Below are 27,169 nucleotides of genomic sequence, written 5' to 3' on the forward strand. Positions count from 1 at the left end.
TCAGGAGGAACAGCCCATGCACAGAGACTATATGCTACAATGCTGGAAGCTGACTAGCTTTAAAAGCCTAATTATAAGAGTAGAAAGAGGCTGAAGGTCCCCGACTACCAACATTTACATTGATGTATTCTGCTTTTCCTGATTTTCCCTGAAACTGGAATTTCCCATTTCTCAAAGTTCTATAAGCTTCACTCCCCCAACCCAGCATGTTAAGCAAGTTAAAACAAGCTCTTCATTTGACATTTATGTACTAAATGAAACCCTGCCCCATCCTGCCCCGAGTAGACCTCACTATCCAGTAATTCTAGAGCACCCTTTTAGAACCAATTAACCCTGAGCAGTCGGTTCAAGATCTACTCTCAAGGCTGTAGAGATGCAGAACTGGTGTCTGCACCTAGTAATGGCTTGGATGGGGGCCAATAAACTGAAGCCAAATCTTGACCAGATGACAGAACTATGGATTGACAGTCCCTGGGTCCAGGAAATTTGGTGTATTACCTGCTCCAGGTGAGGTTACACTCCCTCTAAAGAAGCAAGTATATAGCTTAGGGGTTTTCCTTGATCCAACATTGCCAATAAGGGCAAATGTGAACACCTTTTAGCAGTTTAATTTGGTTCATCAGTTGTGGCATTTCCCAGGTTACAGATAGTCAGGCCACATTGATACATGTGCTGGTCACCTCCAAACTGGATTAATGTCATTGTGATATGTGGGGCTGCCTTTGGCACTGAGAAGTCAATGCTTCTCACAAGCTGTAATCCTTGTATGTATCTATTGCCACAAATAATCATAACACCAAATTATTATTATTATTATTATTATTATTATTATTTCTACACCTTCATCCGAATATCACAGGGAGGTTTACAATATAAAAACACAAACATACATACCACAATATCATAACAACAAACAAAAACAATAACCCCACACAGTTTAAAAGGCCATAAATTGCTTAATTAGCCAAAGGCCCAGGAAAACGTACTCTTTGTCAATAAATGTTAATATACACTGAAGAGATGCAGTGAATGGAATTTCTGGACTCCTCTTCTCAAGCCAGTGACAGTGCAGAGAACGTCTAAGCATTGATTCAGAACACTGATATTTTTTATGAATAGCAGAAAGCAAATATTTTTATAAATAATATAGTCAGATATTATAAGGGCTAAATGGTCTCCTATGCACAAACTTAGGAAGAAAAAGCCAAACAGATTACCAGTTTAGAACTAATCACACTGTGCACAAATGTGAGCTTTGCAGTTGAGCCATTTTCCTCCATATTTTTAGCCATAGGCTAAAGTGTCTGATGTTCTCAGAAAGGTACAGCTTATGAATACATATTTATTCAGAGAACATTTCAGATGTTTTCAGAGTAATAACTATGAATGGCACACAAAGTCAAAATACGAAGATTACTTTCCTTTGTTCTTCAAAATATAAGAGCTCATCATAGGTGCTTCATTTGGGAGGATTATGTTTAGCTGGGAATGTTTAGTCTGGGGAAAAAGGACACTGAGAGGAGATATGATAACCATCTTCAAATATCTGAGGGGCTGTCACAGGGTAGATGGAGCAAGCTTATTTTCTCCTGCTCTGAAATGTAGGACTCGAACCAATGGCTTCAAGTTACATGAAAGGAGATTTCGACTAAACATCAGGAAGAACTTTCTGACAGTAAGAGATGTTCAACATTGGAATGGTCTCCCTCATAAGGCTGTGGACTCTCCTTCATTGGAAGCTTTTAAGCAGAGATTGGATGGCCGTCTGTCATGGATTCTTTAGCTGAGATTCCTGCATTGCAGGGGGTTGGACGAGATGACCCTTCAGGTCCCTCCCAACTCTACAATTCTATGATTCCTTGCTCTTTTAATTGCAGAAAGCAGCTCACACCCTACCTTCTTCCCATAATGAAGCTCTTCTCCTCGTATAATTTACAATTCCCACCCACTGCTGAACATTCCTAATTAAATTGGGAAAGCCTAATGATTATTGCCATCTGTCAACAGCAACACTTCCCCCCAACTTTAGATATATGAACTGAAATGGGAGCCATGTGATGCCCATCTCAGGATGCATTACATTGCTCCTGCAGCTTTGTAATCACACTGGGGTATGTGCTGACAACAGCACAGGCCAGTTAAGACAAGAACTCAATAGCTGGTGACTGATCACAGCCATGGCAACCAGCAAATCGCTAGAATGCACACTCACATCCCTGCCTAAGACTATCATGCTGACATATTAGCTGTGTGTGTTTTTTCCAAAAGGACAATCTGCCAGTGGGACAGAACATCTGTCAAGTGCAACTCAAGATGCAGAGAATGAGGCCAGTTTCCATAGCCCTTATCCAAGGCTCAAATGAGGACCCATGGGACTCTCTTCAATGTTAGCACAAGCAGGTCAAAAGAAATTGATTCTCCAAGCAAAGGCTATGCTTTGTATTGTGGTCTATTGCCTAGTGGAGGTTAGGGTTAGGGTTATGGTGGAGGTTAGGGAGGTTAGGGTGGAATCAAAACTCCTATTAGGCATGCATGGCTCAGGCCTTAGGGCATGCCTAAAGCAGCTCTTTGAATCCCAGGTCATTATGTATTTCTAACCAGGGTTCTATAAGTCCACTCATGAGAGGACATGCCCCCTCGCCCTATACTACATGCCCAGAACAAAGATCCTATTCCTGCTGGGTTTTTGCAGGAGGTAGCAGTAGTGAGGTGCTACTGGTGCTTCCTGCAAAAGCCCAGCATGAGAGAAGCAGTACCCTTCCTTCTTCCAAGGACAACTCAAGGGACGAAAGTTGGAGCAGCTTCTCTCCCTTCTTGCTAGGCTTCTGAAGGAGGGTGGCAAGTGAGGAGAACCACCCTGAATGGAATGATCAGTGGCAACCACAAGTTATGGTTGTGTAATAAGCCACACCAAGACTTGGGGATCCCCTTTGCAAACCCCTACATGGGAGATCCCCACTTCTCAATTCTGTATGCCTGCTTTAGATGTTATTAAGGCCTTTCAGTATAGTTGTCATGGTCTGAAAATCATAGGAATTTATGGTAATATAACTGAGCTCATTGAAAAGTATGGCATGTAATTGTCACCAGCCCAGTTTTCCAGCCAGCCCCAGTTAAACAAGCATTCTAATAAATTTAAATGCCTCCCAAGCACCCGAAGAGTTTGGTGAGCCACTGATTGCTCACACCCCTGGCCTAAGGTCTCTCCCAGTGTGCCTTCTTGTTCTCCATCTACCAATCTTGAAAAAGTGATGTCTAGAAGTGGTTAACACATTTGTATAGAAACAAGAGCATCCAGAATACCACATCTCATTCTGGCACACATACCTCCAGAATAGATTCCAAAATAATTATCAAATAAACGGCAATTATCAGACTTCACTGGAAGGAAATCAGTACCATGACAGTTAAACTGGCTTAAAGCAGTTTCACTCTGTAGTGTAGATCAAGGTTTCCCAAACTTGGGTTTCCAGCTGTTTTTGGACTACAATTCCTATCATCCCCGACCACTGGTTCTGCTAGCTAGGGATGATGTGAGTTGTAGTTCAAAAACAGCTGGAGACCAAAGTTTGGTAAACCCTGGTGTAGAAGAACCTTTAACAATCTTTAGGGTAAGTTTGTTAAAGAGCACAATGTATGCTGTAGTTCAGCTTAATACTCTGGGGCTGCTAAATGATATCCATTTTCAACTAAATGTTCACAATGCCCCCTTCTGGTCTGACTGTAAGTCAGCAACTGGAGTTCTTAAAGGCACCCAGACCTTTTCCATCAAAACCAAAGCAGCTCAGCCTTCCATAGAAAAGCAACTAGTTGGCACTATGCCTGGCATTGCAGAAGAATGGCTGCCATTTTATAGGCAAGCATCAATGGGGCTTCTAACCAAATGTACCATTAGTGCACGGCAGGTACAGGTCTGCTATGAGGATTTCTACCTGGGGTATCTACAGCAAGTAAACTGAAGAGAAAGTAATGTAAGTAATCAATTGGTGTGATGGAAGTTCCTGATCAGGAGATACCTGACAAGCTGTTCCATAGGTCTGCCAAGGATTCCAAATCCTGTCCTTCCCCCACTGTTACCATCTTATTTATATATATCTCCCTAGGCCAGGAATACAGAACCCGTTTTTTGGCCATAGAGCCACATCCACCCTTGGCCATGCACACATGCACAGGACACACAGTCTCCCCTCTTCAGATGATCTTTGCAAATCAGATGAGGAAGGGATAATTTGCATCAACAGGAGATTGCTAAACTGGAAGAAGAGGTTTAAAGCCCAGCATCATGCTTTTTTCTTTCTTTTTCCTGTCGCTGCTAAAATTGCTGGGGGCTTGGGGGGGTCTGAAAAATTTGCAGCTGGAGGTCAGCCATCCCTGTCATAGACTCTGTTAATTGCCCTAGGCCCTTGAAAACTCTTGATTCACCCATGCATTTCTGCAAAAACATCTCCATTATGATTTCATAGAAATTACAGCTATGAAAATACTATTGCTCAAGTCACAGTGTTAAGAGATAAAGATCCTAGATTCATGCTCCCTCCATAGTCTTCCAACAGAACAAAACCCGATCCCTCTTCAATGAAAGCCAGCAGCATCAAGAAGCTACAGATCACAGAGACGGTAATTAGCCCCATTCCCATCCACTGTTCATGCCTCAGAAACAATTTAGAAGTTATATGATACAACAATAGTCCAAGGGAGGCCTCTATAATGAGCTGCAATCACTGCTGAGAAAAGGACCATAGTTCACTACAATTAACGAACAAATATCTGTTGGAGGTTATTAAGCAATGTGCTGTTTTCACTTGGAAAATGCAGCCTACTCTGTCCTCAGGCTGTTGATTTACTCCTGTTAACATGAAACTTGTCCAGGAATTTGCTGTAGATCCCATATGCCATGTTAAAAATGCTTCATAGTAATATATCATCATTAGTCTGTTCCTATCTATGAAAGTGCAATACGACCTTTCCTCAAAAAGCAATGGGTTATTGAGGGCACTATAGATGAGGACAACATGCGAAAAAGAAAAGAAACAGCTAGTCTGTCCCACAGAACAGGAAGCAAATGGGCTTTGGAAACAGGGACAGGGAGGGTTATGATTGCATCTGGCTGTCAGCATATCAGCTGGGCTGTAAAGGAACTAGTGTAGAAGCTAGATAGTGCACAGGATCAATGATGAAAGGAGTTCAATCTGGAAAGAAGGCAAACTAGATGCTCTGGTAGATCCAGAATCCCTGCTGAGGCCGCTGTGGCTGATATAAAGGTAAGGGACAAAGGGAGCTTGTTACCCCAATTTGGGTGGGATTGGATTTGCCTCTATAGGGTTTCCCACAACCAGATTCAAAAAAATAAAAATTCACTTTAATATGGTGTGCTTGGCACATTTATATTTAGGGCTATGTGGCTTTGACCACAGGAGGGAGGATATAATTAGGTTGATTTGTGTCTATCTGGAAGGCCTTGGTGGGGGGTGGAGAGGGTCAGAAATAGCCTGTTTATAGAACTAAAATGCCTAGCCACATGGAGCTCAGCTGTCTGCAAAACAAGGACAACATTTTGAAAAAATAAGACATGCCAAATGAGAAATTGAAACGTGACACAACAGTTTCATATGGACTGCATTTCCGTGAGACAGATTAAACTAGAACATCAGGCAAGATAAAAGCAATCTGAATAGAGTTGCCACACTGGATGGTTGGTTACCTATTTAATTTTTTGAATCTAAAAGATTGTCAAATATTCCAAGTAGCCGTGATACTGGTGCTGCTTGAAGAACTAACCTGCTAATCTAGCATGTGCCTTTAAAACTGCTATTTGTTATTAAATAGTTGTTACTTTGCTTTATTTTTGTTTTAATTTCTTTTATAACAAAAAAATCCAACTGCAGGCTGGCCCTGCTGTTCCAGGATAAAAGCCAATGAGGAGAACTGCTCAGTAAATCATTCACTTTTATAGAAACCTTATGTAACAATGTTAAAAGCTGTAATTCAAAGCAATGCTTTTAAAAAGGTAATTTCATTCTTTCACAGTTAACAGTTATCTAACTTGTTTTTGCAGTTAACGTAAGTATCAACCCACTTGAGAATATCTTTTTTCCTTATACAGTCTGACTGATCAAATGGGCCAAATCTTTTTGACCTGTCAAATGCCTATCCCTAGACCTGAATGCAATTAAGGCTCATTTTAGAAGGAGGCTATGCACGTATTTCTCCATGATCATCATGGGTATTTGCATGTGTTTCACAGGGGAGTGAATGCACCCTTCTTTTTAAAACACCCCTCTGGACCTTTTTCAGGAGCTTGATGTTCCCATTTTCCTCCTCAAGTTGGAAAGGTCAGGAAGTAAAAAATGTCCTTCCCCAAGTGAGGCAGAGGGGTGAGAGGAAGTGCTGAAAGCTGTTTTTAATGCTACTTTAAGATCCACAGTAGACATCAAAAAGAGTGGAATTAAATGCAAAATGTATTTATTGACTGCCTGCATTTGAGAAGTTGTTTACCTCATTCAGCTGATTGTATCAAAACTTAATCAGCCGAGATATGAACAAACCTTATGCCAGCCAAACCACTTCTTCCTGTCTTAGCATGTTGCAATTAACCCCAGAGGTCTTCAATTTCACATAATTTCTTGCTATGTCTGAACCATGAAACTATGACAATCAGGATCAGAACAACCAGGTTCTTAAACCACCTTCCAACTATGGTTTAATATCCTGGCCTGGTTTCCCCCCGTCCTGGTAACCACAGGGCAGGATTCAACTAACGTACCCTGCCTGTTAGGAGACATGATTTTTTCTAGGTTGGAAATCAGAAGAAAAGCTACTACCAGTACTTAATTTATAAAGGAAAGGCTAGTTTTGTTTTTTCAAAAAACACAACAGGATGGGAGAAGAGATTATCAGATGACAAGCGAGTGTCAACCCACTGTCTCTAAAAGTCCTGAGAGCTGTGGAAGGGACTTGTCCATCACGTCTGTCTGAGTACCATAACAAGGGCAATGAAGGCAAAGCAAGAATGCCATCAGCCACACTGCAGTAGATCTGGAGGGGCATGTCAGCAGCCACTTTCCCTTGGGACTTGGCTTATTTTCCACTGTCATACGCTACTGCAGCTAGACAAATTCACTGTTTAACACAACCAAACACAGCATGTCTTTACAGTTTTATCTGTCTAAACGATCTGATGCCAGCATTGCTCAGTTTGGGAAGGTAACCGCATATGTAGAAAGAGTATTCTTTTGCTACAGCATGATGTGAGTGGTGCCTATGCATAAAGGTAAAAAGAAATGGCCTGCTTTCCTTTGGGCAGGACCATTCCCAAATCTAAATCCTAAAGCTTGTTCTTTCTAGAAAAAGAAGAACAAGAAGATGAAGAGAAACATACAGAGATAGGACAGATCTCCCTTTAAAGTTATTGTAAGAATAGAGTAGAACTAAAGATCATCTTGTCCAACTGTCCACCCCCTAAGCAGAATCTGCCACGAACCCACACCACGCAACAACCAAGGAACGTAATATAGTATAGCTTGCATGAGCTACACAGCCGTGTAAGCAGAGAACAGAAGCAAGCAGAGAACAAAAGCAAACGAAGTTACACCAGAGAGTGGCTAATACTCTAGATGTTGTTGGACTCCAACTCCCATCAGCCTCAGCCAGCAAGGGCCAGGGATGATGCAAGTTGTAGTCCAACAACATCTGGAGGGCACCGCATTGGCTACCTCTTTAAATAATTCAATGGAAGGTTTAAATTGACAGGATGTCTCCCCCTTTTTTCTTTTAAATAGCTCTCCAGTACACTATAGTCGCAGCACAAAAACACCCAGAGACCAACATACAGGACAGAAATTATTTGGGGATTTACTATCCTGCAACTAGACTGAGCATATGAAAACAGGGGGCAAAGACTGCATCATTACCCTAATACACAATGCTGCCAGGCTGCTCATTTCAGAATAGTAAACTAGAACACAAGCAATGAAATCATCATCCCCATGGAGCGGAATTAAGCAGCACTTACCCTTGGAAGTCAGTATCAACAAGCAGCCGGACCAGAATTCCTGTCACAGCCACAAGGATTGGATAGTGATCTACGCTCTCCAGTCCTAGGGAAGAAAGCAGGTATTTCAAATTACAATCAGTTCTATGAAAAGTTAGTTTGTTGACTTCCCTTGAGCACCCCTTTTTATCTTCTTAACTATAGCAGAGGACAAATCTAGCATAGGACTGCACTGAGGAACACCACCAGCCTAAGTTTTCAGGAGACCAGGAGGAGATAAATGTTTGTATTAATTCACTTAAAGATTTGTACTACTACATCCATCAGCTTCATCAGGTCTTTGCTAGAGCACCATAAGATCAAATGAGTCCTCCTCAACCACCACTCCCAGCATGGACAACTCTGGACAAAACAGAATGAACCTCCTTGGCAAACAGGAAATCTTAGAGGTAAGTGACAAACACTAGAGAAAGCACTTGCTCATCTCTGCTAATGCCACTGTCTGGTTTTCTATTAGAAGGGCACTTAAAAGGATTGTGCAAAAAAATTGGAATTGTGCTAAGCCCTTCAGTAGTGGTCCAGCATTCCTCCACCTTCCAGTCAGCATACAATCCCCTGAGTCACCCAAACACAGAGTGTTTCTCAAGCATATAACCTTGAAAACGGCACTTGAAGAGAGATCTGAAGAAGTGCTGAGTGATGATTCCAATTTTCTCCTGCTTCTAGGTGAGCATGAAAGTAGCCAATGCTTTGAAATGTGGAAGACTTGATGGTGGTCACACATGCCAATATGCCCCATGTTTCCAACAGGGCAGAAGTGCTCGAGCTGGGATAATGGGGGTATGACTAAAGCAGTGCTCAAAATTTTAAGGGAAGCGGAGGGGGGGTAAAACAAGCTTTAAAATTAGGCACACTTCAGAGACAACTTTCTTCAGGATGACAGCTATTCATATGGTCCTTTACTCCACATGCTTACGACCATACCTATTCCAGAATGTTCTTTCTATCACACTACTTACGTCACACAGATGCCAAATGAATAAATCCATCAACGAATAGGAAAGTGTAAAAATGTGTGGAAGTGTGTGGATCTTTTTATGCTCTCTCCATTCACAATCTCAGTTTTCAATGAGGGCTGAGCCCTTGTTCCCCAAGAAGGAACACAAGGGCTCATTGACTCAGCAATATTGTTTACTTCCTAATACTGATCAGTATGACATGGATCTGCAGCAGTGTGTGCCACAGCAGTTATTTAATAATGCTGTGTGAAGGAAAAGGGTCCATGCTCTGCGGGAGGGGGCGGGGACAGGCAGAGAGTGCACACACTGCTAACACATGCTGTCCTTTTCTCATCATAAGACACCAGAATAACCAGCCAAAATGAAGGGCTAAAGATAATGGAGCTATAGCGTAAGTGGAATCTAGTCAGCAATTTTGCAGTTAAATGCAGCTCCTGCTCATTCACCGGTACCACTCTCTGACAGCTTTTAGTGCGGAAGCAGGACATCTTGCCTCCCTAAAGATTACTTTGCAATTTAACAAGCTCTGTACAAGAATGGATTCCTTCACCCTGAGTAGGTGGGCACACAGCCATCACTTAATGACTGCTTACTGTTTAGAGCCAAAAGATCCCATTTCCCATCATTGCAGGTTTTATGCATTTCTGTAAGCAGTGAAGGCCAAGACCACATAGGGCTTCCTTTTGGGATTGGATGCTATCTGAAGAGCGGATGGGAGGGAGCAGTGGCATCAATGGAAGCTGCACTGACACCATAATCAGAGATAAAAGGTCAACACAGAATTCTCCCCACAGACATTTCCTATCTTGTTGTTCAAAGGACTGGGAGTGGGTGAAGCCCCTGTGCAGACACAATGAATGTCCACAACCACTGGAAACAAGGAGAGAGCACTATTTCCCAGGAATGACAGGAGAATTTAGATCACGTAAGAATGAAGGAAGCTGCGTCACACCAGGTCAGAGTTTTTGTCTTTCTTACCTAGCTTTACCTACTCTTTAGTGGTAGTGGCTCTGCAAGGTCTCAGACAGCTTTGCCATCACCTTTGAGCTCCTTTGAATTAGAGCTGCCAGGGACTGAACCTGGAACCTTCTGCATGCAAAGCACATCCTCTACCACTGAGCTATGGTCCCTCTCCCAAAGCAGGACTGATTGCAAGGTGGCTGGGAAGGAAGCTCACCTGGCAGACGAAGATTGACCACTCTGTCAAACAAGTTCCGCTCAGCTGTCACACGATTCAGCACCTGATTTAGCAGCTGTGGAGAAGGAAGAAGAGATGGCAGAATGATTAAAGCAGAAGATACAAGTTCTCTCTCTGCACACTTGAAGAGATGTACATATGCTACTCCTGATACTTTCCAGTCTGATCATCAGGGTTTAGACAACTCAATTCCCTCGGATTCAGAAATCTCTCTACAACAGCAGGCACAATATTGGGCACTGCATTGTAATAAGGTGTGTTGGGATACAGAAAAGGGCCTTGAGGGTAGTTCCTTCCTTTATGCCCTGGAACTATCTGCCTTTCAGACCCACAATAGCAGAGGACGGTCTTCCAAGAACATATATTTTACAGCAGATGGTGAGATACTAGATGGATGCATGATAACACTCTGTGTGGCCCTAGATTTCATGGCGTGAAGGATACCCATCAGCAGGGCTGCTCAGAAAAGAAATATGACAGGCCTCTCTGTGAACCATGAGAATGACAACAGACCTGAGCCTTCAGCAATAACAGACTGAAAATGTGGCTCGGGTTGCATCAGCTCACATCTCAGGCTGTGGACACTTTCAATGAAAAAACTCTTAGAAGGCAAAACAGCTCTTAATTCCATGGATGGATGGGGTCCCTTTCTAATAAGCCAAATTTCCACATGCATACAGTGGAACCTTAGCACAAAGGTACATGCAAGGTTGTGCAGAGATATTTCATTTAAAGAAGTTGGGCAAAATGAGGAAATAGCCAGCAGTGAGTCATCATTCCAGAGAGCAAGCTGATGCTTCAACTAGAATGTGGCAGAATTCTGAAAGTGGCACCCAAAGAACATTTGGCACATTGCTTTCCCCTCCAGCGATAAGTACCGCACTGTTTTAAGAAACAATTCATAAAAGCCTTTCGAAGAGTTCATTTCAAAATTAAAACCTGACATTTTTGGTCAACTTATTTTCAAACACTGCACTGTAGTTGGTTGTGTGAACAGATGTGCTTGGAACAAATATGAGTGGTTTGGTCACTTCATCTGCATGTAACTGCTTATAGGTGGTTCTGGTGTGCCGCAAGTCTCTTTGCATGGCCAGTCATCGCATGACAACTCAAACTAGGTTTCCAGATGGATCTGCTACAGTGACCCATGCAAACAAGTCCCAAGTGACATGCACACCTTGCCCTCCCCATCTTTAAGCATCAGTGTCTACATCTATAAGTTTCATGTTCTCCATTGTTACCTAATGGCTAACGGCTGTATGATTTAGCAGCTTCACTCAAGTGGCCATGTAGTCTTCCCAGGACATCTGCTCATCAACTGTCTGGTCATATGGTGGCCAGGCTGACCATGGACAATGGAAATGGAACATGCAAGGCTACCTGTCTGGGCCTTTGGAACCTGATATTGTTGATGCTGGTTGGTGTTTCGGCTTTGTGTTGCTATTTTTCCTTAATGAACTTATGATTTTATTCTGTTTTATTTTATATTTATATTACATTGTAAGCTGTGCTGACAGCCACCTTGTGCTCCAATCTGGAGCAAACAGGTGGAGGGATATGAAAACATTGAAATAAATAAATAAATGAATGAATTATTCTGTCTGTACTGAATGGGTCTGATGCATGGATAATGAAAACATGTGAGTATGAATTGATGCTTGGCAGAAAAGGTGATTTACTGATACATTATGCTTTAAAAGCTTTAAATAAACCATAGGGGGCATTAAGGCATTTGAAAAAGGAAGCAAAGGCTGAAGCCCAGAGAAGGAGATTATTAGGAATATCATCGGGAAGGGGTACAGATTGGCTTATCCTTCCACTTCTTGAAATGTATGGCCGTCTTTACTCTGGAGTTCTTTTCCAGGAAGAAATTAAGGCTTACCAAAGAAGAAAAAGGAGTGAACTGGAGACCTTTATCTTGCTGCAGACATGCATACACACAATCTCTGAATAATCACTAACAGAGTAAGACAGTGGGGGGGGGGGGGGAGCCATGGTGACACATTCTTTTAGAATAATATAGTTCACCCAGGAAACTGTGACTGTGCCAAATGACAGCACCCACATCCTCAGCTAAAAACCTTTGCCCCTTGCCATGTACCCAACCTAATGTTTTCCTGCGGAGAAGTGAGTACCTGTGCAAGTCTCCTGAGTAATAGCTCTGATGAGGGGCGACTCCAGTCCAGGAAGATCTCAGGAGCCAGTGTGACCGTCATTTCCAAGACCCTGAGCAGGCTCACCGACAGGTCAAAGCACGTTGCACACACCTTCAACTGGCGACTGTCTACAAAGTTTCTTTCCAGGCGCTCTGCAGCTTGCTGGATCTGCCCAAGCAAAACAGATGCAGCTTAATGTAAGAACTGGAAGGGGGGGCAGCTGTTCTCTTCACACCTGCCCCTAACCCTCCCCCCTTTTCCAGTTCATGCACAAGTCAGCTCAATCCCAGCATCCCACAAGAACTGTGCTGCAAACTGCTACTGACACCTAGTAAGGAAAGGACTTTTGCTTTTATCCTCCAGGATGACAGGCAGAGGCTTACTCCTTCAACCAGATTTATTCCGGATCCAAAACTCTCACCTCCTGAATCATGCCAATGAACTCTGAGAAGGCCCAGTTCAGCTGGTTAAGCACACTGTTGAGGAAACTGGGTGCCATTTCACGGTCACTCCGCAGCAGGTCCGCCATGTGTCGCTGCAGCAGGGTGGAGGGACAAGGCTCTGGAATGAAACAACAGCGGCTTCTTAAGAGGCCACACTACCGGAAGGTGCTGGGCAGCTGCTGCCCAAGCCCAGCCTGTTTCACTGCCATCGTGTGGAAATGGGGAACAGTTTATAAGTTTACAAGTATGTGCCCCTTTCACTGCATTCAGCTTCATTTTGCCTCTCAAAAATCACAAGGAATTCTTGGAGCCTCCTCCCAGCAGAGGCCCTCTTTACAATAAGTAGAGGCGGCAGCTGCCCTCCAAGGCCAGCTCTCACACATGGACTATTCTGAGCCTGTCCCGTCTCCAAGGCCCGGAGCTCTTTGCCATAATGCCGGTCTGAATTAGCTGGGATGTGGTCATGCACATTTGCTGTCTCTCTGCAAGTAAGAAGCTGTGCCCTGCAGCTGAGCTCAAGCCAAGCATCCCTCCTGCTCATCCCCACAATGCCCTAGGTCAGCTCAGCACTAATCTCTCCTGAAAGCAGCATCACAGTAGCTCCCTAGCAGGGAATCAGCACCCAAGACAGACAGTCCCATTCCTCTCTGCCAGCATGGCACATGTTCACACTTGTTTGCCCATTTCCAATCAGGGCGAGAAATCTAAAGGGCAGGGGGTATTAAACCCAACTCTTTTCTAGCCTGCCAATGGAACCCAAAAGCAAGCCTGAAACAGGGGTGCATTTTAAATTTTGTGAGAGAGAGTGTGTGTGTGTGTGTGTGTGTGTGTGTGTGTTAGCTACAAGAACTTTGCTAGCTCTCATTAATAAGTCCTCCTCATCAGAGTCTTAAAGGAGGGCCATTTGTTTCCTCACTTCCCTTAGACACAGGGGCTAAGGTAAAACTTTTCACAGTGGAACTATAACCCAGCAGCAGATACTACTGACATCACTAGGACTGCAGCAGTGAAAAAAGAAATATGAGATACACTGATGGCACCCCACCCCAGGAGCACACCTTACATCACTTTTCCCTCCTTTGGAACATGCTAGAGATCAGATGTAAACCAGGAGGAAGCTGTCAGGCAGAGCCGGGTTATCTAAGCTTCAGTTTGGCACTGAAATGAAATCCATGCCAAATGAGAGTCCCAAAGTGACACACATGTGAGAGCACTGCTTGCTTTCAACAGAATGCAGCTGAAAGGCTCACAACTGTGAGAATAAGCTTTAAGAGCTCTTCTAGCCAACCTCTTAACAGCAGAACCTATAACTCAAGGCTCGAAAAACTAGCCAGTAGAGGACTAAGCTAGAAGGATGTACATGCATGTTCTCCTCTCTTAGGAGCCAGCCAGTCCCATCATCGCTTTAGTTACTAAAGGGGGCCCTAGACAGGAAATGAGCATGAGTTGTCCCTTAATAAACTGAGGCTGGAGAGCAGATGACGACTAATCACTGGTGTGCCCCTAAATTGCCCATCGACATTAGGCAAGCATAGCAGTAACTCAGGCACAAAAGGCAAGGGATTGTAAGAGGACAGGCAGAGAGGTGAGCTGACTTTCACATTCAGATATTCCACCCCAAGTAATGGCCAGAGCACACCTGATATGTCTTCCATTGTCTGTGCTCCAATCTCTCCCTGCAGCATCACAAAGACCTGCGAGAGGGGGGTGGACTCAGCCCCTCTAGGGCAGTGTCCCAAGGACAGCTGGTAAATAGGCTCCTTTCAATTAACTTGGTATTAATTATTCATTCAAGTACACCTCAAAATAGCAGAAAGCAGGATCACTAGCCAAAGGATCCTGTGCCCTGTCTTAGACCTTTCGGAGCCACATGGAGGAAATCACTGGCAGACAGTGATGACCTTGCCGACACCTAGAAAAGTGAACCCAATTGCATAGGTGTCCCAAGGTCATTCAATGACCGCACCCCCCAGGGATGGAGTTTCATGACAGCCTCAGCAAAAACAGCCAGCTTATTACCCTGCAGAACTGGGCCAGAACTGGAGCTAGCAGTTTCAGGGAAGCTGTATCTGCTCAACCTTTCTGTTCCCTGTTGTGTCCATCTTTTCAGAAGGAGAAGTGTAAAAAAAAAAAAAAAAAAAAGGCGGAATGGAGAAGAATAAAGAGGAAAAGGACAGTTGACACCACAGCCACAAGGGGAAACTGTTATGGAGAGCACATTAACAGCACCTACACATATTTGCTGTGGACTCGTAATATTCCCTCCAAACTAAAGGGAGATACATACTTAACCACCCACCCTGAGGCACATTTGACAGGCCGCCATGACAAACATTTGGATGGCTCTTAGGACCATCACTTGGTGCAGCCAGACTCATCCCACTTTATCTTTCTACCCCATCATTTCCAAAGGACCGGCTTGTGCACCAAGGGTGGGAGGGGAAAAGGCTCTACTAGAGGGCTATAAAACTATGTCACCACCATACAAAGGGAAGACAACAGGAAACTTACTCTGGAAACTAGCAACAGAGAGATCTCCTGGGCCCCCAAAAAAGCAGAAAAGAAAAAAGCAAAACAAAACAAAGAGAGAAACATTATAGATGCAAATTTTCTTAGAAGGGTCAAGCAGGTGTTACTACTGCCACCTTCTGCTGGGCTGTGAGGTTAGTCATTCTGTCCCGACATTATATGCTCTCTTCAGAGAAAGAGTGCAGGACCAACTCATAACTTGCCATCCACTCAGCAACACAGATGCCATCATTCTCTTCACTAGATCAATAACTACAGAGGAGAAGCCAAAGCTCCCCCTACAGCTTGTAACTGGAGTCTCTCAGAGATCCTTGCCATGCTGGATATAAAGCCATTCTGAGTACTGTGGTAACACTGGAAGACCAGCCTGATTACTAAACCATGGCTGCCATAAGTGAGTGGCAAATGCCTCAGAACAAAGTAGGACTAACATTCACAGAAGAGGACCAGCCCAGAGCTGCAAGAGAAGAAATGCCTGCTGGATCCAATGTACCACCAATGCCGATCAACTTGATTTCCTTAGAAAAATCAATTTTACTCCTTAAAACTATAACCTGGTGTGCCTTTGGGGATGCTTTCACACTTTGTGAACTCATGCCTGCTCTGGCTATATGCTGCTAAAATGTTTTGTCTCCTATAAATATACACCAGAGCTTTTTTGGTCATCACCTAGTGAACCAGTGAAAACAACCAGGGTGATCACAATTATATGGAGGTGGTGTTTTTTTTAAGGAGGTTTTGCACTCAAAAATAGAAGAGAGCTGGGTCAGGAAGTTACTAAGAAACTTTTCACCCTGAGTTTGCCGCACACATTTAAGTTAGGGACAGAGACAACTTGTTTATATTACATGGCATCAGGAGCCCTCTAGCTCCCAGACATGCTGGGTCCCAGCAGCTACACAGACAGGATCCACTGGTGCCGATTATTGTGCCAACAGACAGCAGCAGTGTGGGGGCACCACACAACAGGATCCTGCCCTTCTGGTACCACTCAACAGCTAACCAGATTAGGATAATCTCAGTTACAGGACTGCATTTACCCACAAGCTGTAATGGCAAAGCAACACATCTCCACTCCCTATCCCCCACTCACTCTGCAAGCTGGGGAGATTGGCATCTTCTGGCTTGGTTTTCAGGAGATGAGGAAGCCGTGTGTACCTGTATCCAAATCCACAGCCCTACAGGAGAGGGGGGGAAGGGAGAAATGTCTGCTTAGAAGACCTCACATTATCTCCCAACAAGGAACATGGAGACCCTCTTGCCAGAAGCAGGTAACAAAGTTCAAACAAGAAGTTAAGGGAAAGTTCAAACAGAGGGGAAACTACTGGTTTTAAAACTACAAGCTGGAAATTCTGAACAAAATGTGAAAGCAGAGGGTATCTGTTCTTACTCGCCACAGTCGTACAAGGATCCAGTTGGTCTGGGCCCAGGGTCTTTGCTCGTAGGGGGCCAGCAGGTTCTTCATCATGGATATTCGCCTGCCAGAGTAAAACAAACAAGTCAGCCAACCACCATGAAAACAGCACCAAGGTTAAAAAGTGGAGGTTTGGGAAGGATTCAAGGCAAGATGTTTAGTTTACTTGAGAGGGAAGAATCAGAAGTGCAATGTGAGGAAACAAGGGGAGCAGCAGCTTCCACACAAAAGGGATTATAAGAATAGGAATCATGCCTGGTTCAGAGAAGAAGAGAGAAATAATCCTCTTCCAGGACATATAATATTTTTCAGGAATGGTGAAACCAAGAACTTACTGTAGTTCTGGAATCCTCTCTACAGCACGGAGTGAGTGTGGGTAGCAAACATAGCTGGCCAAAGCCTGCATTAAGGAGTCTCTGATGTCTGAATGTGGAAACAAGACAGAATGTAAGTGGAGTAGGGATAATAGGGACATAGATTGCCAGAAAAATACTTCAGATATTGTGGTACAATTGCATACTTAGGGTTGCCATACGTCTGGGATTTCCTGGACATATTCAGAATACTGCAGTGGGCAGTAGCGTCTGGGCAGAAATCAGAAAAATGTGCAGTAAAATTCGGACATATGGCAACCCATGTCAGTAGTGCCATTGTTGCTGATTTTTCATAAATATAGCTCAAAAACAGAAACTTTTCTGTCCAGATTTTCACTGTGTGAAATATTGCAAGCATAGTTTACTACAGTTACAGGACTAGTAAGCAGGACAGGATATACTGTAAAGACAAATGTCAAACCCAAAAATAATAATTGAATTCTGCAATGATCTGAGGTGTTAAAAACATTAGAAACAGACACCCTTACTATTCAAGAAGTATCAAGTAGAAATAAAATTAAAAAAACAGCAAGCATGAGCTTAATTTTCTTTCCCCCAATCACATATGCATGTGCGCACGCATGCACACACATAACACCTACAGCCCAGCATGACCTTTGGAAAACAGGAGCTGCCTTACCAGTTCCCACAATCCTTGAGTCAGCAAAGTGCTTGGCTAAAATGGCAGCGAGGTGAGTCAAAGTCTCTTCGTAGCCTGAAAAGAAAAAGTTCAGAATATCAGGATGCAGGGGGAAAAACCCACAGCTATAGGATATAGCAGCTGCAGCAGAATGAATTTCTAGAATGAGCTTTCAGATTTATAGAGAGAAAACATGGTCCAAGTATGGAGGATGTGCTACCACTTGTCTGAGTCTCTAGCAGGCAAGTCAGGAATCCAGCTTAAAGTTTAAGGGAATGATGGCAGGAAGTCTGCACAGCAGCATTTGATGTTGCCAACTTTACCTTACCACTTAACCAGAAGCATCGGAAGTAAGTGGGAATGTCCAGAGAAGTTCTTTTACACACCTGGTTAGAAAGCAGCCATGCAGGCTGTGGACTGGGTTCATCTCTTTGACTAGCATAGGCTTTCTGAGACATGCATATAATCAATACAGGAGTAGCAGTTGTTGAATCTGATAAAATTAGCCTGGACACTTCCCTACAGTTAAGCAAATTCTTAGCAATAATATACAGTAGTCCCTTTGTATTAGGACTAATACCCGCATAACACAGCTAAAATAGGAATACTGAACTGTGTTATGGAGGCGTAGACAGAAGAATAAAGATTGGGGAAATTGTAGATGGGATGGGGGTTAAAAACCTATTCCCCAGTGCTGCAGCTCTGATCTAAAATCCACCACCAGCTTTTGACATTTGAGGGGGCGGGGAAGTGGACAATCCAATCACAGGATCTCCTGGTGTCATATCTGGTTTCATCCCCAAAATGAAAGAGATTGTGGCTCTCATAGAGTACTACCTACAGAGAAACACAATATGCTGAAATACAGAGCCTCACTTCCAAAAATCTTGCAGCCAAAAAGAAGAGCTCTTGGCAGAGGCATTTCAGATGGAGGAGTTTGGAATAACCATGGAATAAGAAAACAGATCTTCCAAACCAGTTTTCACAATTACATCTCCAGGGCCAGACTGCACAACACCTGCTCTGACACAATGACAGTATTTTCTCACCCTTCACAGTACTTCAAAAAGGAGGAAATGTATTTTGCATATATTTCCAAAACAACGTAACTGCAGGCTGAGGGCAGAAAACACAACCCAATCCAAAATCAGGGACAGCAAACAAGCATAACCACTGGAATTTGAGGAGGCAAAAATACGATGTAAGCAGGAAGGCTTGATTTGTATGCTTTGCTTGAGCAGTTCTTGATAGTCAATATGAAGCAGTTGTTTAACATAATTACGCCATGAAGTTGCATAGTAAGAATGGCTATTTTCTACATGTTTTGCTACTCTTGCCCTGCAAAATTGCTAAATGACTTTTATTGAAATTCTAAAAACTGTACACAAAGGTCCTTTATGACCGCAACTCTTTAAAAAGGGGATCAGTATAATTACCAGGAGCTGCAGTATTTCAGGGTAACATCACTCAGATAATGTATAAATACTAAAAAGTTACTAGGCATAAGGGTGGGCAGTCAGGCTTAATAGCATTTAATCAACTTCAGGATGCAGGGGCAAACAATGCTTGTTATAGCTTGCACTAGGCATTATCAAGACGAGAAACCCGGGGACCCGGACTGAAGTTTTGTGTGTGTGGAGGGCAGGACAATTGTGTGAGCAAGTTAAACAGCACCTAATGTGATTAGAAAGTTGAGTACCACTCAAGAGTATCACCAACTTTTACTCAACAGTAGACCTACTGAATTAATGAACATGACTAAGTTAGGTCTATAATTTCAATAAGTCTACTCTGAGTAAAGCTTGGTTGAATACTACCCCACAACACAGCCAGCATATTTTCAAAACACATCTTTACAACCACTAGGGCACATTAAGCTAAGGTTCTTTGCAACTCAAATTCTGTGCAGCATGCAATATTCTGTGTGAAGTTCTTATCCCTTTTCTCTTGCGCATTGAATTCTATACACAAAATTACAGATGGTCCTGCTCAGAGGCCCTCTCCGGTTCCCTCCTTCTCTTCCTCACCTGGAAGCTCTTCCATGCTGTTGACAGGACTGAAGTAGTTCTTGAGAGCACTGTAGCTATTCATAGCCACACTCAGATAAAATTCTGGCATAAAAGCAAAGAGCGAACCAATCCTGTCTCCATGCTCAATAGTGCGGATGCATACCCGTAGCAGCCAGTATATATCTTGCATCTTCTCCTGAAAAGGAGCAATTCCTAGTCAGTTTGTATCTCAATTGGCATGAAATAATATATCTAAGTGCAGGGGCAGGGAACCTGTGGTCCAGCAGATGTTGTTGGACTCCAATGCCCATCAGCCTCAGGCAGCATGGCTAACCATCAGGGATGAGGCAAGTTGTAGTTCAGCAACATTCTTGGGGGGCCACAGGTTCCCCACGCCCAGATCGGAGTAAATACTACTGAGGAAATAAAAGAAAAGGAGGTCAACAATTTTGTGCAAAAGCAGGAAAAATGAATATGAATTTACTGCTAAAACGCAATATTTTTCTTTAATAAAAATGAACTTTAGCAGGATATATTAACAGAAGTACAACATACAAGACTTTGGAAGAAACGGTACAGCTCCATTCAGCATTGGCCAGGCCACAATTGGAATTTATGGCCCAAGCTTAAGTGAAGCACCTCACTGATATTATGTGTACTACTTTCCTTCTCACCTTTGAATAAATGGTAACATTGATCCACGCAAGTCGGCGACTCAGGTGATTAAGTTTCTCTGAGAAAACCTTCTGACTTTTCACCAGTTCATCATGGATGTCTCTTCTCTGAATTGGGCACAGGGGGGGGAGGGATGAAGAGCAATGTTGCATATGTTTTCCTGCTTTCAGAAGCATGTACACAGCAAGTCCAGTACTTCACAAAAGCCTTACCACAATCACAGGATGTTCTTTTAATGTTGAGGAAAAGCATGAGCTGCCATGGTCTTTGGCTAGCTACAGTACACACAACTTTTACACCTAACAATATCCAAGAAATCTTAACAGGAGTCTTGACACCAATTCCACATTAGACACACCACCACGGAAGTTGAGAATCTATTCCAGTGGTACCTTGGGAAACAAACTTCATTTAACAACTGCTCACACATGAACAGTGTAACACAGGAGACAAGAACCGATGCAAATTCATTACTCCCCTTCCACAAAGATAAAAACCATGTTTTGATGGAAAGGGAGCCATGATCTTGCAGGAGTGTGTGGCTCCGAAGTTGACTTTAACATTCAAGGCGTTGTTGTTGTTTTAACCATTAACCACACAAAACAACCATCCTATTTTAGCTAAATGGAGAATTAGCCACCATTACTTCTCAGTCTGCCTTCAGAAAATCAGTGAGAGCAATAGAGTGCTGCTCAGCACCTGAATGATTCTCAAGAAAGAGAACAGCTTGCAGGCAATATAGGCCTATTTTAAGGGAGAGTGAATATAACTATCCCCGTGTTATTCTTACCCTCTTTGGGCATCGGCTAATCTTTTCTTCAGTGTCTTTCAGTGCCATAGCATACTCATTCACATCATCGGAAACACCTACCATCTAAAACACAAATAAGGGTCAGTAGTACCAGCTAGAGCTTTTCTGTACAGGTTATAGCACATACTGGATTATTTTCCAAACACTTAACTTGTGGCAGCATAAATACATTGCAGGGCCCAACCCCACAATGAGCCCCTCCCACCAGTCGCTTTCCTGGAGACAGATTTTCAGCTGACAGCCTATAGCAGAACTACGTAAGATGGCAGCAGACAGACCCACACCTCTGAAGGTGGGAGATTGTCAAACGGCAATAAAGCAGCAGGAGGCAGGGCAATTTCCAACAGAAAATTGGCAACTCTTGTTCTGTCAGCCGCTATCCCTGCTGAAGCTCTTCTCCCTCAAGGCTATTCCCTTGCAGCTAGCCTCACTGCCGATCACAGATCCCTGCTTTGGAACGGAGGAAAGAAGTGGCTGCAAGCGGGATACCAGTGCGGGGAATGGGGGTCAGCATCCCTTCTCGCACCTGCTACTTCTCAGAAGGAAATACACGCACATCTATTTTGTTACTGCTGCGTGATGGTCAACCATGTTCAGAAAGTGCAGGTCTGTCACCAAAGGGTGTAGTTCCACCCAAAAGCAGAGTGCAAGCAAGCATCGTGAGTTGGTATGGTGGCTGCAATCAAAAGCGCCCCACCCTCTCCCAGTGGGCCATGGGGTCTTTGTTAGTGTGAGTTCCAATCCCAGTTGTGCGAATGGGACAGGACTGAAAACTCCCCTGAAATGAATCCTGCTCACCTTACCAAGCTGCTGGTGCACGCTGAGGTTGTACATCATGACTATTCCATCCAAGATTTCCAAAAGAGAATTCTCAGTGATTGGTTGTTCTGGCTCTTCGGCAGGTCTCCCCAATAAAAGGCCCTCATTTCCATGGCTGCCTTCAACTGCCATAAAAACAATGAAACATCCATCACTGTGAGGAAAATGGAACTAAGGCTGGTCTGGTATTCTCTCTTTTTTAACCATAAAGTTTTGTTAGCCTTTCTGTTCTGAAGGAAAACTTGAACAAACAGCTACCTCAAGTCACCAGACATCTTAGTTTAGCTGGTTCTGTTTCGAGGCATATGGACTATGCGCCTTTGAACCTACATTTATCCTTCTGAGCCTCATTATCCTGCAGTTTTGTTTACTAAAATAATTAAATATAACCTATTTAATACTGTTTACTCCCAGATCATTTGCACTGGCCTCACAGTTCTGTTGCTTAGAAAGCACATAGCTTGAATTACAATCGTAGTCCTTTACAACAAATCCAGGCATGGGCTAGCATGCTGGTAGAAATCCTTTCCCTCAGTTAGAAGGCAGAACTTCAGGCTGAAATTATCTATCTACCTACCTACTTACCTACCATTAAATAATTATTAGAGGATCACAGAGCAATTCACAGCATAAAAATACAAAAATGCCTAATAACAAAGAAAACATTAACCACTATTACCCCACATTTGTTATCATTTTGTAAACAACCGATCATGCTGAGAAGTCCAGTTGCTGTAATGATCCAAGTGCTGTAAATGATTCAAGAGAGAACTTATCTATGGTACCAATTATGAATTTAAGATGGCTGAGAACAATGGAAGTCAGCTACAAGAGACTTGCAAGAATATTGCTACCTCCAGATCTGGATCATTGTTTAAACAGAAAATGTTAACAAAATTTACCCAAACCCTACACAACCTGAAAATGAAGGTCAATTTAGGAAAGTGTTACATCTGTTTACTGAATACATTGAAATTAAGGAACGTGATTGGCAGCCACTCTCTTTTCATGGATTTCTTCGGAAAAACATTATTGGATAATATGTTTATGAATCTGGAATTATAATGTTATTTCTGGAATACTACCACTCCCTCCTCTCACCTTGTATCCTTCTCTCCCCCCCCCACTTTCTTGCCTTGATCTCTTCTCCCTTTCGTTGTTGTTGTTATTATTATTGCTTTTTGTGTATTAGAAAGGATTATATATATATATACACACTACTCACTGTCCTCCTCTGTCCGTTGTTCCATGTTCAACGTACGAACTTTAACTTTCTCCAAGGCACCTGGCGACCGCCTTGGAGTCATAAGGCTAACAGCTGCAGTGCTGAGAAAACGGTTAGCCCGCCCCAGGGTGGGTGAACTAAGCCAGCTTGGTCTGGCCAAGGCACCTCCGATTGCCAGTGCCGCAGCTGGACGCTGAGAAAAAGAGAGATTGAGAGATATGAAGTAATATTTGTCCAGCTCTTTCTCTAATGGGAAGAATCAAGCTGGTTTGAACCATGCACAAATCTCCTTTGTTTTAGTTAGGCTCATTTGTAGGACAAGTAGCTGAAATATTTCCTTCTCACTCATTGTAACCTAGAAGAAGAACCAGGGTCTCATACAGGCAAGCATAGCACGGGCAGACATTCAGGACGGGAAAACTTTTACTAGAAAGCACAATTTGTATCCTCATTAGTTATTTCAATAGGGTGTTCTGAACTGACACACTACCCAGTTTACACAATCCACACTGCAAAATGCATCAGCTTGATTTGCATCAGCTGATGACTGGAATCAATCTTTTAAGGGTCCAAACAGCAACTGGAGTGAAAGAATCAGCACTGGGCCAGACGTAATGGCAATACTGGGCTATCCTGTGCTGTATTAGTTCCAAATTCAAGGGGCACAATATTCTTTACAACATGGTCTTATCAGAGGGTGCAGTCACAGATGGCGAAATTGTGCTCACATTGACATCCCTGTGAACTAGCAGACAAGTATCAACCATTCAAATTTCCTGGGCCCAGCATGGGGTATCCTTCCATATTTTTAGGAGTGGGAAATCCTGACCACCTATAACCTTGCCCTTGAGAATCCCAAGGAGATAGAACTTTAGCCTGCAGTTTCTAAAGAGGAACACAAGACAAGCTGCAAGGCAACGTTTGCCCACGACGTGAAGACAAAAAATGCAATTGAAGCCAAGCAAAACAAAAGAACTTTTTTTTCTTTGCACAGAGTACTTTCTTTAACAAACTGAATCCTTGAATTCCTCATCTTATCAGGCCTTGCATCACATTGTGTCAACAGTTCTCAAAGTTCTCAGAGTAGTAGCTGGTCTTGAGTTTCCACTGAACTTTTCCTGGGGTATATATAGATGAGGCCTGAAGCCTTAAAAAGCACCCCCTGCCCGAGCTTTTCCCACACTTTACTGTGCTCCACAGATTTAGTCACCAAGTCACTATGGTGGCTGCCCCTGCCAACCTTTGGGAACCATCCTTCCCCCTAACATAAATACCTGTTTTCCTGAGTTTTCTGCAAATTACAGATAATTTGGAAGGGGGAATCTTTCGCTTCGTAGCAGGCTTTTTCATTAAGCAGAAGATGGAAGTAGAGGCTGACACTGCTTCTCATGTGAAGTGAGATAAAACCCACCCTCTGCTAGCAAGGGCAAGTGAAGTCTTGGGACAGGCCTTTTCTGTCATTTTACATCATGCTTTAGAAAAGGCAAGAAGTGACGAGATCCCCCTTCATTGCTTTCCCCTTCTATATGAGTTTGTGTTAAGTGATCCCCTCTTGTTCCACACCAGCCATTGGGGAAGGAGAAAGCAACAAGAGGACCTCCACCCTGCTTCTTTCATTTCCAAAGTCTTACATGCTTCATGCAGGATTTTTGTAGAAGGCACTCACTACTTCTGCAAATCCTGCCATTTCCCCAAGTTCTCTGTGTATGCCAGGAGATTCAGGACAGGGGGCAGGGATGAGGAGATTGGTGGAAACCATAAACAACAGGTGACAACTGTGTCAAATCAACACATGGGGCCTTCTATATAAAATCATATTGCAGTTTCCCTTATATTTGTTTCTGATATTAGAACTTCCCGAATCAAACTGCAGAGTCATCACTACAATCTTTGGCAAGTCCAGATCCTGACTCAGATGTTTGTGTTAGGACCAACAGCAACTAGCGTTCAATCAGCATTCTTGGCATTCTCAGGTTAAGAGTGTAACGCTGCTGACTAATGAGAAATGCAGAGCTGTTGGAGCTTTAAGTGACCATCAGATCTTGCTAAACAGAGAACTCTCCATTAGCCTGCAGAATTCTGGGCCTGCAGTAGAACCAGCAGGGTTAAAATTAATATAAAAGACCTGAGAAAATAAAAAGGTCTTTGCTTGGCACTGAAGGACAGCAAAACAGGTGCCAGACCAACTGCTTTGAAGAGAGCATTCCATTACTGGGGTCCAAACACTGAGAAGTCCCTCTCCCTGCTAGCCTCCCACCTCAGGTAACTGTCCCCTGACCTAAATATGTCTGATTATAGCCTCTTAGAGTCAGGATTTTGGGCTGGATTCCGATGTACACTTTGCTATGGCACCATTAGACTGCTGTACAACCAATACGTTCAACACAAAACTTAGAAAGGCGAATTTCTTGGGTACAACGCATAAAAGTCTCTCTTTACTTGCTTCTCCCATCCATCCAAAACAAATTTCTGCTTCCAGGAGGCTCAGTGCTCCTCCTTCCTTCCTTATAGACTTCATTGACAGCTGGCTAAGTTAAAACTCATTGCACATGGCATTGTTAGGCTCACTTGTGCTGTTGACACTGCTGACTCTTCATCTTCATCGAGATCATCCATTGTCACCGCCTGAAGTTCTGCAGGGTCAATCAGAATATTTGCCTTTGAAGCAAGCTCATCTGTATGAATAAAATACCAAATACATTCACTGCTAGGTATAATTACCTATGCACATTCCATTTACCACATGTCTTATTTGCAGTATTATTATTATACCCCATTTTCCTGGTGGGACTCAAAGCAGCAGTACAGCTACCAGAAGCTCAAAGTGTAACACATCAGAAGTGTCAATACTGCTACTGTGTCTTCACTAAGGCTGCAATCCTATGCACAGTGGGACTTGCTGAATTCAGTGGGATGTACCTCTGAGTATACATACATAGGACTGCACTGTAAATGATCAGATCTGGTGCCAAAGGCATAGAAGAGGATCAACGCTCTTCCCAGCCATTTGTCCACTCAAAAACTCCTCCAAAGATAAAATATACTAGAACCTGTATTTTTTTTTTTTCTCAGGAAGAAAAGCACCTGGAGAGGCCAAATTTGAGTGGAGAAATAGCTAGGAACAAAAATGCTAAAGCATCTGTTATGCACTTTTCAAAAAAGGTATTAAGTGGCGTGGGACAGCCCATTGCCAGTAGTCATTCTATATAGACTTAGAACATGCTGTGAAAAATCAAATATGGTTAGGTATGCAATTTTGGGTACAGAAAGTATTGATCTAATGTGTAGAGACCTTTTCTATTCTAATCAATTCAAGAAGTTTCTGGAAGCTTCTCTGTGTGATACAAGCTGGTGCAAGCTGGAAGTTTGTAGCTGACAAGCAAGATACTATTCTGTCTAGAAACAAGCAGAAGATTCCTGATGTTTTGGTTATTCCTTCAGAGAAGTTGAGCAGCTGTTTCAAACTGGTTCTGTTATCTTTTTCTGTCATGCTGACTAGAAGAACAGGCCAGAAGGAGCCCGAGTTTCTCTTTTCTTCTGGTGTGGTGGTTTGTATATAACATGCTTAGTGCTAAGGTTTCAGTCTTATTGTAAGTTTAAGTTTAGTCTTCTGCAACTGGATTTCTTATGGATTGTGCCAACCTTGAAGATATATGGATTTGTGACTATTATGCTCATTTACCTTCAGTAGTAAAGCTCTGCTGGATGAAGAATTAATTGCCTCTGGTCTATTTTTTGGGAATCCTGCAATGTGTTTAAGTTTTTACTCTGCTAACTTTATGATGAAGTCTGCTCTAGATCAATATGAGCAGTACCAAATAACAAATATGCTTTCTGACACCTATACACACACACACACACACACAC

General features: G+C 43.1%; 1 protein-coding gene across 6 annotated transcripts in view; it reads right to left on the minus strand.

Annotated features, from left to right (window-relative positions):
• The window catches only part of RNF123 (ring finger protein 123), a 91,741-nt gene that overhangs the window by 36,802 nt on the left and 27,770 nt on the right, over positions 1-27,169 (minus strand). For 5 of the 6 annotated variants that reach the window (XM_053377346.1, XM_053377347.1, XM_053377348.1 and 2 more), the window contains 14 exons: positions 25,871-25,977; positions 23,303-23,495; positions 22,057-22,202; positions 21,238-21,321; positions 20,447-20,554; positions 19,791-19,968; positions 17,764-17,838; positions 17,085-17,172; positions 16,726-16,813; positions 16,429-16,513; positions 12,785-12,924; positions 12,343-12,531; positions 10,187-10,262; positions 8,012-8,096 (listed from right to left, as the gene is read on the minus strand). In XM_053377346.1, the coding sequence (XP_053233321.1) occupies positions 8,012-8,096; positions 10,187-10,262; positions 12,343-12,531; positions 12,785-12,924; positions 16,429-16,513; positions 16,726-16,813; positions 17,085-17,172; positions 17,764-17,838; positions 19,791-19,968; positions 20,447-20,554; positions 21,238-21,321; positions 22,057-22,202; positions 23,303-23,495; positions 25,871-25,977 (1,642 nt within the window). The remainder of the gene's footprint in view (positions 1-8,011; positions 8,097-10,186; positions 10,263-12,342; positions 12,532-12,784; positions 12,925-16,428; positions 16,514-16,725; positions 16,814-17,084; positions 17,173-17,763; positions 17,839-19,790; positions 19,969-20,446; positions 20,555-21,237; positions 21,322-22,056; positions 22,203-23,302; positions 23,496-25,870; positions 25,978-27,169) is intronic. The other variant, XM_053377350.1, reaches the window with a different exon arrangement.

Source organism: Podarcis raffonei, chromosome 2 (assembly GCF_027172205.1).
Source record: "Podarcis raffonei isolate rPodRaf1 chromosome 2, rPodRaf1.pri, whole genome shotgun sequence".
In the NCBI taxonomy this organism is placed as follows: Eukaryota; Metazoa; Chordata; class Lepidosauria; order Squamata; family Lacertidae; genus Podarcis; species Podarcis raffonei.